Source organism: Megachile rotundata, chromosome 3 (genome assembly GCF_050947335.1).
Source record: "Megachile rotundata isolate GNS110a chromosome 3, iyMegRotu1, whole genome shotgun sequence".
Lineage (NCBI taxonomy): Eukaryota > Metazoa > Arthropoda > Insecta > Hymenoptera > Megachilidae > Megachile > Megachile rotundata.
This window is the reverse complement of record NC_134985.1, coordinates 6,271,793-6,285,092: the sequence shown is the minus strand read 5'-3', so window position 1 is coordinate 6,285,092 and position 13,300 is coordinate 6,271,793. Positions and strand designations below refer to the sequence as shown.

Below are 13,300 nucleotides of genomic sequence, written 5' to 3'. Positions count from 1 at the left end.
GCAGCGCGTTGTCGTGAAGCGCTATCTACGTAGCGGAGATGTGTTTTCTCGTCCTGGCGACCCTTTTTCGCAGTCTTTCCAGTATATTCACTTAGTAGGCGGTGTTAACTGTCTGTCCTTCAGGAAGAAATTCTTTATGGACTGTTTGACGGACTGTTTTGCTGGTTGGTGGCCGCCCAGAGCGTTGATCGTCGTGAACCTCTTTCCCGCCCTTCCTTAAAGGCCTTTAACTGCGCGGCGCGGCAGTCGCCCTGCCTGTTGTCTTGGAGTAACGAAATAATTATTTCGCGACTCCCGGCGCCGCGCCAACATTGAGTACCACTGACAGCGGCGCGTGTTTTGCTGAACTATTTTTTTTATAAAAAGAAAGCAAAGGTGATTTTGTAACTTCGCTTGATGCCTTCTTCTGCAGAAATGTCTGCTCTGTCATGTGCGATGATTAGATTTTCGCCTAGACCCATAGTTTTTTAAATAAATTGAAAAATATCAGAAAAAATTAGTGCGTTTTTGGTGTCTTTCTTACTTTGATCATCATTTAAACGTATTTAAATATTTACAATGTAATAACAATTTATATAGTTTTATTCAGGATAATTCACAGATTCTTCTCGTGTAAAAAGCCACTGAATAGCTGCTACGGTAAAAGCACAAAAAATTTCCAAAGTTGAAAATTTGCAATTTTTTTTTTAAATTAATTTTCTCCAAAACTGTACGTCCTAGAGAAAAACGGATTTCAGATTCGTATTCAGCTCGCAAAAATCTATAAGAATTTCATAGTAGCTGTTACGAAATCAGTTGGCTGTTGTACAGTGTTATGGACCAAACGCGGAACGAATATTAATAAAAATATTTACGAATAGTTGAAATCAACTAAACAAATCAACGCAAACTTACTGAGATAAAGTAATATGACACAAAAAGAAAAATGGCATAGCGGATTAGGTCATGTAAATTTTGTCAATATTTGAATAAACAATAATAATGAATCAACAATTCATCAAAATGAATCGAAAATTTAATTTTAATTTTGATTTACCAAAAAATTTGGAGACTAAATAGGTAATGTGTGCAATACGTATTGAAAGCAAAGTGCCAAAGGCAGGCAGAGTCAAACCTGCGGCACTTACCGTAACAATAAAACCGTTTTTATGACTTACTCGTCAAACCAAGACGTCACTGCTGAAAATCACTAAATTTGTAACCGTTATATCTCGAAAACTAATGAAAATCGGGTAAGTACATAAAACCTTGATGAATTCGTCTTGAAAAGCACTATCGCCTGATCGGAAAAAAATATATAGTTCCATTTAAAAAACGAAACTTCACCATCATATCTTTTACATTAATAACGATAAAAAAATTTTGCTTTTGCCAAAACATAGGGCCTCTTTTGCCCTGCAATTTCCATATAAGCACTTTTTCATGACATCTATAGTTCATGAGATATCACATTATAACACTTTAGCGCAGACACCCTGTATGTACACTACAGTATTCTCTTAGTAAATGTTAAAATGATCTCTACCGTAAATGTTAAAATTCTATCTCGACTATTGGGGGGATCCCCCCCAACGAAACGACGAGGATCGAATATCGGTGAGACACAACTAATGCAAGCAAAGGGAAAGATTACAATTTTTATTTCTTACTATTTTTTCATGAAACTTTTACTGTCGTATTTGTCTAGTTTTCCTGATTAAAATGACACCAAACACGATATGATTACGATCGTGATTACTTGTGTAACAAGCCATAAAAGTTTCGGATTTTCACGCTTACGGCAAACTTCACATTTACGGCAGAGATACGAATTCCTCGTAACGGCTTGCCATACAAGTAATTATGATTTTAATTATACCGTGTTTGGTACCATTTTAATCAGAAAAACGAGACGAATACGATAATCAAAGTTTCATTCACAAAAAACCAAAAATAAAGAATTTTTATTTTTGAATTTAAAAGACAGCACATGCACGAGTCTTTCATGTTCGGCTTACTACAAAGAATGTAGTACCTATTCCATAAATGTTACAATCAAGACCGGCAGTTGTAACATTTACGGAGAGAATACTGTATACAGGGTGTTCGGCTACTGGTGGGCATAATTTTAGGGGGTGGTAGCTGGAGTGATTCTGAACAACTTTTTCCTTTACCAAAATTCTGATTAAAGCTTAGTTTTTGAATTATTAATGAAAAACACTGACCAATGAGAGCGCGTATACACCGGTCGCGCGACAGCGTGAGCGACAGCTTCGAATATGACGGCCGATCGTCGTCGTGAACAAATGTATCGATACTGTCAGTACATATAACGTCGGTATAACGTCGGAATAACGTTGGTATAATAGAAAGCTGTTAGATGAAAGTTATATTGAATAATGAATTAAAAAATCTGGATTATTATTGAATTATCATTTATTCATGAATAAGAAATAACAAAATTAGTCTCTACTCACGTAATCAAAGTAAATCGAATTTATTCAATACGTTTATTCGTTATCGCAAAGAAATAATAGCTAAAATATGGAAAATTATTTTCGTTAGATATTGTAATGATAAAAAAGAACAAATTCTCATTTTTTAAAAATTGAATAACTTTTCTATTCAACAAATAAAAATATGAATTGAATAATTAACAAATTTAAATGTAGCTCACCCATTAAACCGCAAATAATCACAATAAAAATGCGTCTCTGTCACCGGTCCGATTCACAGGTCCTTACTGTTAATACAAATCAATCACCATACAGAAACTCTCAAAAAACTCTAAAGAAACTTCATTGTCACCTATCACTTTCATCTTTCATTATTAGTTGTCATTATCACTTTTCTCTCTCATTTTTCACTAATTTGCACTAATTTTCACGGTGAGTCCGACACGTAAATAGAACGAATAAAAACACGTGAAAAAAAATTGATAAATAATTTAAACTATATTATCTTGAAAGCAAGAAAACGGAATTTTCGATTAAAAACAACGATACATTCTATTTCGACACGTTTCTTTCGACAATAAACGATGACTGTCGATCGACGCCGCAGTCGTTCAACAGATCATCGTTGCATGGCAACCATTCGCGACGTATGCCTCGCGATCGAGAACAAAACAGCGATCCGTAACCAGTCTAACAATGTCTTCTAATAAAATATAATATAATTTCTATTCCTCAGTTCGGATATCTTATAATGAGAATAGTGTATCGTTAAACATACATATCTATAAATAATCGTTCACGCGTTTTCATTCGGTCCGTTTACCGGTCGCGCTTATGTTGTGCAATTATTAGAAAAAGATAGTGAAATAAATTGAGAGTTCATTGACCCTGCCAGGACATCAGCTGTTGATGCTCTAATAGGTGGATCTACCCGGTGACACAAATATTTTTTATCGAAGCTAGTTTTTCCATGAATCAATGAGTAAGTGTTTTTTAAGTTACTTCTGTATTTTTAAAATTAAACGTACGCAGCAATAGATTTATTTCACTTCAATGAGGTACTGCATTAGATATTCTATTCCAGTTCGATCTCATTTCATAGGCAAGGTACTCATTCGTTTTGAAACGTGAATTTATTCGTTTGCTTCATTAGTATAGTTGACAAAATTAATTTTCGTGAATTTATTCTTTTTTCTTTTTGAAGGCATAAAATAAATACAATATACTTCGTCTGGTTGTTGTAAACAACAACTAATTGGTTTATTTCTCATTCACGAATCACGAAGAATTTAATATTATTCTTAACATGTTAATTCATTATTCGATTTAACTTTTACCTAATAGCTTCCTGTTATACCGACGTTATACCGACGTTATACCGACGTTATATCGACGTTATACCGACGTTATACCGACGTTATATCGACGTTATACCGACGTTATACCGACGTTATACCGACGTTATACCGACGTTATACCGACAGTATCGATACATTTGTTCACGACGACGATCGGCCGTCATATTCGAAGCTGTCGCTCACGCTGTCGCGCGATCGGTCTATACGCGCTCTCATTGGTCAGTGTTTTTTATTAATAATTCAAAAACTAAGCTTTAACCAGCATTTCGGTAAAGAAAAAAGTTGTTCAGAATCACTCCAGCTACCACCCCCTAAAATTATGCCCACCAGTAGCCGAACAACCTGTAGATATTATGTATTGTTTTGTTTCTGTCATGTTCAGTTCGAACACGTGCGTAATAAGAGTTATTGATTATAAAAGTAAAACTTCTAAAAACAATTAATAACAGACGATTACAGTAAATTCGCCAAAATATATTGTATAAAATCGAAAACCGACACTTATGACTGTTTTGTCGATTACGTAAATATATTTGAAAATTCAACAAAGAAAAGTATTAAAAATTTAGTGTGCGATAATGGTAAAGAATACATGAATAGCAGAACTTTTGAATTTATAAAACAAAAAGTCATAAGGATGATTCCTTGTCCACCATACAGGGTGTCTCGCAAGCAGTGTTGGTCTCTGAAATGGGGGATAACCGACATGATTCTGACCCCACAAATGGAGTTTGAAGATACGTTTTTGAATTATTAAACAAAAACTGGACGCGTGATAATCCTACGCGTAGTAATCCAACGCGTACTAATACAGCGGGTGGGTATCCAGCGCGTAGTAATTTAGTGCGAGCATATTTTACACGTAGTAATCCAATGCGTAATAATGCAACACGTGGTAATTGTAAGCGTAGGAATATAATGCGTGGTAATCTAACGCGTAGTAATCCAGCATGTGGATATCCAACGTGTAGTAATCCAACGCGTGGATATTCGACGCGTAGTAGTCCAACGCGTAGTAATCCAACACGTAATAATCCTCGCGCTCTGATTGGTCTGCGTTTTTGCTTAATAATTCAAAAACGAAGCTTCAAACCCAATTTTTGCAAGGGGAAATCTTAGTCAGAATGACGTCATCTACCACCCAGTTCTGGGTGATACACTAGTTGTGAGATACCCTGTATACAGTCGTACAATTTTTTTAAATTTAAAGTCTTGTCTATTACATTATGATAACGATCAATTATTGTTTAATGCACCTGAGTTATAAATAACAATTTTATGTCTTTTATTATTTTCGTTTGATTGACTTATTCAAGCAGAATAATAGATTTAAAAGTACATCTAAAAAAGTGTTGAAGTCTTACCTGGAAAATCATTATTCCAATTTTCAAGTTCAGCCAAACATTCTTTCGAGGTAAGTGATAAATGAATAAGCGCATCATAAAAGACCTCATAGTTGTTGGATTCACCTTCTAGTCCTCTTAGCATTAACTTGTACATTGCTTTCATCAGTTGCAGACATTCGAAGTGATTAAGGTTCTGTGATAAATGTACAAGTTCGGTCTTGTCAAAGTAAGCGATACATCGTACCAGAAAATTTTCCTGAAGCAGCAAAATATTTCCTTTGTTTTTAACTGTCTAATAATTTAGTATATGTACGTTACGACGCAACACAATTATGAAGAATTTAATTAATAATACAGTGAATAGGTAGACAATAAACTGTAACTTGGTACAAAAGAACATCTTTTTTACCTTCATACAATTTTGATAATAAATCATCTACCTATTACTGATAGGTATGTAACATACTGCTGATATACTTTCAAATTAATAGCTTCTCAGAATAGCTCACCTTATTTTTGGCAAAGAAGGAAATCAAAATGTAAATCGTACAGGTAAGCTTCATTCTAACCTGACCAACATTACAATGCAGAAACGATAAAGTATTCGACACATATAAAATCGACAGTCGCTTAAATTTTATCGACTATCAAATACTGTGATATATTCTTTGAGTTATAGCATAGTTCGGTGTATTACGTAGTTCAGTGTGTAGAAATATAAAGTTTTTAGAAAGTTCGTAATCTAAATAAACGTACTAAGTAAGGTATTGGCGCAAAATAGAAATTCAAAACGCGGATTTAAATACAATTGCGCCTTAAGAATAAATCAAGAAAAGAATAGATATTTTAACGAATTATATATTTTCCAAATGCGTGCATTAAGTATTAAGGTAAGTAAGACCTAAAATAGTTCTATTCTTAAGTTTTAATTACAACAATTATTAAACTTTCTTATTCACAAAGCTCTAATCAGAAAATAAAAGTAACAATATGTTATTTACATTATAGGGAATTATTTGGATTTGTAAATTACAAATGAAGAATTATTCTTGAATGTGACTTCAAGTTTCATGTAATCAAGATAATACAGAACTACATCAGTTCGTTGGAACTCTCGATGAAATTAAGAAATATTATCCAAAATGCATTGCTCCTTCTTTTGTTACATCTTAATGTTACTTTCCTTGAAGTACATCTGTTTTTACATATAATATTTATCAATAAGAGTCGACAACTCGAAGGTTAAGAAGAATTTGAAATTTTTCAGAAATATAGTTCAGGTGATGCTAATAATATTATTTCTTGTTTCGACAACGGAACGGTCTTTGAAATCAAATTATTTATTGGAAGAAATTATAATACTTTATGTTATCATAAATATCGAATTGATTCGATCTTTTAGCGTTGATGTCAGGTGACTCTGTTGATGACTGTTTGAAAGAAAAAATATTGTATTGCTTCTGAAATTAAGAGCAGCACGAGTCACAATTTTGTCGACTTTGAACTTATAGAATCAATAATCTGTGTCTAATATTTGCGTGTTAACGTCGAATCCTTCATAAAGGAGATATACGTGTCGGAGGTCGTTGCATTCAAGGACTTTGACCCATTTTGAACGATACTTAACAGTAATTACATGATTCATTGACTTAATTAATCGTATTCAAATCTTTTAGAATTGATGAATTCTTTATGTAAGGTGTAGTGGGGTAAGTGCAGACTGGTTTTTGCAAAGTTGGTATTTGAACATAAGTATTTTCAGTCTGCTAAGTAAATACTTAACGCTGTTGATATCGAACGCTTTACACAATTACTACTATTTAATTAATATTAATTAGGACTTTAATTTTTCTTGTACATTTTGATTTTGATAGGAAATTATTTAAAATGTCAACTACTCTGCACTTTCCCCAAAAATGGGGTAAGAGCGTAACTTGAAGTTAAATACTTTGAAACTTTATTTCATGTGCAATGGGGCAAGAGCAGAATTATTAACAAAACTGCTATAAAATACTTTTTACTGCATTATGCAAGCACTCTATACTGCAAACAAGTAACTCTTAACTGAAATATAAAAGGGGATATAGGGGATTTATATACTAAATGGAGAAATTCTGCTCATATTGTAATAAAAATAGCCTGTATGCACACTTGCCCCGTTCACGAACTTACCCCATTTCACCTTATATTTTTCTTTATTCCGCTGCAGTGAAAACACATAATGCAGTCGATACTTTAGGGGCTAAATGTGTATTTGTGTTATTTAAAACTAAAAATTCATTCAAGCTGCGAGATCCACCAATTTTTGATAAAATTGAGACACGCTCTCATTTCGTTTTTGGTGTACGCTATTTAATTCTTTGAATATTTGATGTATTTCATCTTGATATAAGCGCATCAGAAGTCCAAAAATTTTACTGCAAGCAGTTAAACCGCATATCAATCTGCCCCTACCTTTTTCAACACTGCTACATATCTTTTTTTTCTTTTTTTTTTTATTTACGGAAGCGAGAAATCTTTGATAGACACCTGGGAAGATGGCCCACGTACGTACATGTAAAACATCCAGTTCCAACGTTGCATGACGTCATAATTTCACTTCTAGAGTTATTTTGTTATAGTAATGTAATGTAATTTTATTACGAACTATCCATGAACTACATTTCTACAAATTTATAAATCACGTTAAATTTTCGAGTTGTCGAACTTATTTGCTTGAAATACTTACATAACTTGTTAGAATTTGACCAATTACGATTTGAACTAAACTTAGAAAATGATTCAAAATTTTATGATACCATAATTAAGACGAATTAGTCAAATATATAATATAATTAAATGTAAATGTAATTAGATACGTATTTTAATCAGTTTTATTTGTAATTATTCTTCGCGAATCTGTAAAAGAACAAAATTGTAGTTACAATTTTATTAAAAGCCGCAGTCATATGAAATTTTACATTGAAAATATAATTTTACTGTCTGAATATATTATGAATAATCAATAATGGAATGTTACTGTATTTCTTGTCTTTTTCGAATCCATATAGATGACTGAAATAGATGTACCACAGTTACAGCTGTTATCGGCAAATTTGAAACCCGAGGAGTGTGTAAAACTCGTATTTTTGGATTCCCACCGTAAGTAACCCTTAATCTCATAATGTTTGTAAAATTTTATATAGGGTGTCTCACAACTAATGTAGGTCCCGAAAATGAGTGGTAGGGAACGTAATTCTGAACAACATTTCCCTTTGTAAAAATGGGGTTTGAAGCTTTGTTTTTGAATTATTAAGGAAAAACACAGACCAATCACAGCACGAGAATTACGCGCGCCCAGACGGGAAAGCGACAGCTTCGAGCCTGACGGCCAAATATGATCATGATCAAGCGCCTATACGCCTCAGGACATTTACGCCTTTACGCCACTGTCACTTCTAATTGGTATTTGTAACCGTAATATTCTGTTACCATTGTTCACTAATTTCCTAATACAACAACTACATATAAAGAATACGGATGAAAATGCGTGAACAATTCTTCATAAATAATTTTATCGACTTTTGTTTGTTTTATGATTTTTTGACTTAACGGTCTGAACGACCGAAGACAATGTCCAGAACTCTCACATTCCTTAGGCTTGGCATATTTGGAGTCACGATCGGTAGTTTAGGACAGAACTACTCATCGCCACTAGACGGCGCATAGAATCGAGACCTAGACTTTCTCGCTAGTACTCCAAGAGCCTTCCTATTCATATATATAGTTCCTGTCCATCCCTTCCTCACATCCCCGCGTCTAAGGCAAGGGCCTGCTAGAACGCCTTACTGATGAGTCCACTAGCAGGCCCCGGACGAAACGTTCTCCCTCTCCTTTACTTTTCCTAGCTCCCTACCATAGCTAGCCGAACCGCCAAACTTTAAACAGAAAAAATCACAGAAGTTATTTTCCGATAATTGTTCATGCGTCTTTGTTTGCTTATCCACCGTTATTACATTAGGAAAATAGTGAAAAGTGGCAACAGGGTGTTACAGTGAAAATGATAATAAAAAATGATAGTGAAGTGAACTGGCTGTTGCATCAGATAATGTGAGGTGTATATTATTTTCATGAACAATCACAACTGTTGGAACGATCTAGTTAGAAGGGCCCATTTTCAACCAAGCAGGATTATTTTCAAATAATGGTCGAGTTTTATTCTAAAGGTTTATAAATTTTGTGTAAATTTAAAATTACAGAAATTTCATTTACTCGATTTTTGTTAATTACACATAACTAATTATGTTCCTTACTCATAACAAACGCACAAGCGAATATTATTTGTAACTATTCTGTTCATTATTTAACTGAGTTTTGACGTAGGGGCTTCTTATTAAACGCTTAGATAGTTCTGGCGTCTAGACACTTGATCATGATCGCGCTATGCTATACAATTCAACAGCGAACAATTCAAAAGCGAAATTTTAAACTTCATTTATGCAAAGAGAAATCTTGTTCAGAATGACGTCTTGTACCACCCATTTGCGAGAGTTGTGAGACACCCTGTACAAATCACTACCTTCAGAATAACGCTTAGACAGCAACAAATCAATCTCAATACACTCGTATTGTTATTATCTATAAATATTGCTTCAAACTTGTCAAGTGTGTTATATTCTGTAATCGAATTTGCATTACTATGTTTTTAAATGGTTGATTCTTTTCATTAAGTGCTAATGTGTCCCATTAAGTAGTAACAGGAATATTACTACTTTTTTTTTTTAAATTGACATTGCAGCATAATAGGCTCTAGAAATACGCTAATAGATCTTGCAATGATTCAAAATAAAAATAAACGTAATTTATAACAGCTCAATTATCAGATGTACAAATACGGTGGTTAACACGAGAACAAAGTTGTTTTCGAAGACTTGTGAAGTGGATTTGTCACTTAAGAACAGTTACAAGAAATACATATACAATTGTAAACGACTTTCTTGAACGAATTGGAAGAGGAGATTTGATTGCATGTCTTGCTGAATTCAACACGAAAAGTTCAAAACCACGGAAAGTGATTCGCAACGTTCAGCCAGATGATGAAGAGTACGTTTTTAATAGTTGTGCTGTCTAATAGTAGTAAAATCAAATGTTCCGTAGAACTTGTAGCATTTAGTATTATTAGAGTTTGAAAGTTACGTTTAGAAAGGACAAACTCAATTTTTTAACATAACTATAAAATAGCATGATATTTAAATTACAAATTTCTATATTTTATCTCTATTTCCATAGAGTATTCGCAGACAGTTTACAGTAATTGTTTGCGAATTGGAATGAACCTTAAAATTAAGTTCTAAATGAACTTAACGAAGAGTAGGTAACAGATCACAATCTATTATAGGCGACGCATAGTGGCGAAAAACGGCGAAAACGCAGAGAAAACTAATATCTTCGATTCTGAGATAAATTATTTAAATGACTTTTTGTAAGATGATTGTGTTAGTGTTACAAATTAATTTTTTGTTTTGAAAATCAAATTTTTATTTGTTAGTTAACTAATACGGTTAGTTAACTAGTACGTATGAATTTTTATTTCGGAAACTATCTATCGAAATCAGTTAAATCTTTTTTCATTTTAATCATGAATGTTTGAACTATCAAAATAATATTTCTTTTCATTGAAAAATTAATTTTTTAATATCACAAATTGTAAATAAATTGTTATTTTTGAAATCTTCGTATAAAGTTTAAAGTTTAAATACCTAATATGTAATATGTATATGGATATTTATCTTGAAATCTTGCCTACAAAACGAGACGACATTTGAAAAACGCCCGAAACCGCTGTTGCCGCGTATAATAATAAGGCGCGCGTGTAAACAAAAATGTGAATAACTCAGAAAATCGCAAATAACCGCAAGATATTGTTACTGATTCTTATTCGAGAAGCTCCCAGCCTTCATTTAAGCCTATTTGATAGGTGGACTGAGGTGGAATTCACAACTTTTCCCTTACATAAACGTTAAATATGTCTATGGTTTATATCTCTTTCCATAGAAGAGATGTTAAAAATAAACATTTTGTTGTGCAATTTACATAATTATAATACTAAAGTATCTTATAAAAAGCTAATAATACTGGATGAACATAATATTTAAAAAATAATGAACTATATTGTCAAACTTTGACCGAAAAATTGACTTCAAGAAATGTTCAACTTTGGAGGCTCATATCTTCGAAATGGCAATAATGAAATCATTTAAAATGCGAGAACATTATGCACAGATTCCTTATAAACTAGTTCCACTAAACGGATTTCAAGAATTACGAATTTCATTTTTTGATTTTTGCCCAGATTTTCGCCGTTTTTCGCCACTGTGCGACGCACGCATATTACCTAAAAATGTATATTTATAATTTTTCAGAGACTACGAAGATAATCAAGCAGTAACACCCAAACCGAAAGAACCAAAAGTAACCAAACCAATTACTCCATATTCAAATCAGACCATCGATAAAATCAGTGGTAATGAATCATATGTTAATTATTCGTTAATTTTCCCTCTAAATAATCTTTTGATAAATTACAGGACAAACTGCAATCAGAATATCGCTAAAAACTGCAGGAATCATTCTTCTATCAACTATATCTCTAACTTGTTTCTGCACTCTGTTCATAAGAAATAGATTAGCAAATTTGTTTAATAAAGTACGAAGAAAAAAAAAGAAAAGGTGATTAGAATATTTGTAATTGAAACATTATTTCAAATAAGATGCTTATCAATATTAATGCACCGCTTTTTCTTCAGTAAATTAATGCCGTTCGAAACGGACAATATAGCAGATGTATCTAGAAGTTATTATGTAAGAAAACCACGTTTAAAAAGGAAAAGAGCACCTTCATACGAAATGGTACATACAGCTACGCAAAATGAGGTAGCTCCTGTGCCCAGAGAGCCGGAGGAAGCAGCACCAACAGGTTGCTACAAGTGTTACAAGAAGAAGAGAAAGAAAAGTGCGAAAAGAGCTTACAGATGAACAGTGTAGTTTAATGAATAACAATATACAGAATGCCGCACAACTAGCATGACTCCCGGAAATGAATGGTAGTGCTCGGGATTCTGAACAACTTTTCCCTCTGCAAAAATAAGGTCTGAAGCTTCCTTTTCGAATTATTGAGGAAAACACGGACCAATCAGAACGTGTCTTACTTGGACGTCGACCGATTGTACGCGTCCCGATTCGACGCGTTCTAATTTGAAGCGATACCGACTGGACGCGTTCCAATTCGAAGCGTATAGGTTAGGTTAGGCTAGGTCCAATCGGCACTGCTGCAATTAGGACCGCGTTCAATCGGTACCGCTTCGAATTGAAACGCGTTGAATCGGGATCGTCCAAACGGTCGACGTCCAAGTGGGCATCACTCATTTACTTTACGCTCATGCTCAGACGTCAAGATCAAAGCCATTGCTTTCACATCTGAGTGCGTGCAATTCTAGCGCTCTGATTGGTCCGTGCTTTTGCTCAATAATTCAAAAACGAAGCTTCAGACCTTATTTTTGCAATGGGAAAGGTTGTTCAAAATCATATTCTCTACCAGCCATTTCCGGAAGTTGCACTAGGTGTGAGACACCTTGTATAGATTTTTTAGAATTGACACGTGCTGCTTCCATTCTTGTAACACGTATTCAATAACATTAATAATTTTATAAAAGAGCAAAAGTCTCATTTTCTATCGCATACAAAATTATTGTCACCTTAAACTGTTTTAATTCAAATATCAAATAAAGATTATGTAAAGTTATACACAATGAAAATGTTCCACGCACTTAAATAAAAAAGTTTTATTATTACATTAGAATTATTACATAAATATATAGTAATCATTCTATACAAAAAATGTTCTGTTTATCATTGGAAACACACGAAACCCGCTCGGCAGAGAAGTATAATTTGTTTCGGGTATATCTGTGAGACAATACCAATGCAAATATAAGACTTTTTTTACTTTTTATTTTGTCGTTATCAAACTTTTACCAATAGATTCTTCTCATTCTCCAAATTCCAATGAGACTAAATACGATATAATTCGGACTATACAGTGGATATTCTATTGTAACGCGAGCGTACTTGTTATCATCCTGAATATAGTCAGTGTAGTATGGCGACACGACCGTGAGAATAT

General features: G+C 33.5%; 2 protein-coding genes across 2 annotated transcripts in view; one reads left to right on the top strand and one right to left on the bottom strand.

Annotated features, from left to right (window-relative positions):
- LOC143264045 (uncharacterized) overlaps positions 1-5,792 on the bottom strand; it is a 29,225-nt gene extending 23,433 nt beyond the window's left edge. The window contains exons 1-2 of the mRNA XM_076529315.1: positions 5,649-5,792; positions 5,158-5,395 (exon numbers count right to left, since the gene is read on the bottom strand). Coding sequence (XP_076385430.1) covers positions 5,158-5,395; positions 5,649-5,702 — 292 coding nt within the window. The 5' untranslated portion in view covers positions 5,703-5,792. The remainder of the gene's footprint in view (positions 1-5,157; positions 5,396-5,648) is intronic.
- A 392-nt stretch (positions 5,793-6,184) lies between these two features.
- Positions 6,185-13,094, top strand: LOC100878155 (uncharacterized). Its single transcript, XM_003707134.3, has 6 exons — positions 6,185-6,328; positions 8,190-8,280; positions 9,990-10,221; positions 11,541-11,641; positions 11,706-11,847; positions 11,925-13,094. Exons 1-6 carry the CDS (start codon positions 6,257-6,259, stop codon positions 12,151-12,153), a joined length of 867 nt encoding a protein of 288 aa, XP_003707182.2. The 5' UTR covers positions 6,185-6,256; the 3' UTR covers positions 12,154-13,094.
- Positions 13,095-13,300: the final 206 nt, after the last annotated feature.

What these genes read in the sequence shown, in the direction of transcription:
- LOC100878155 (XM_003707134.3), top strand. Translation starts at nt 6,257, where the DNA reads ATGAAATTAAGAAATATTATCCAAAATGCATTGCTCCTTCTTTTGTTA. An exon ending in TTAATGTTACTTTCCTTGAA is followed by an intron (nt 6,329 to 8,189) that starts GTACATCTGTTT and finishes GAATCCATATAG; the next exon opens with ATGACTGAAATAGATGTACC. An exon ending in GACCATCGATAAAATCAGTG is followed by an intron (nt 11,642 to 11,705) that starts GTAATGAATCAT and finishes GATAAATTACAG; the next exon opens with GACAAACTGCAATCAGAATA.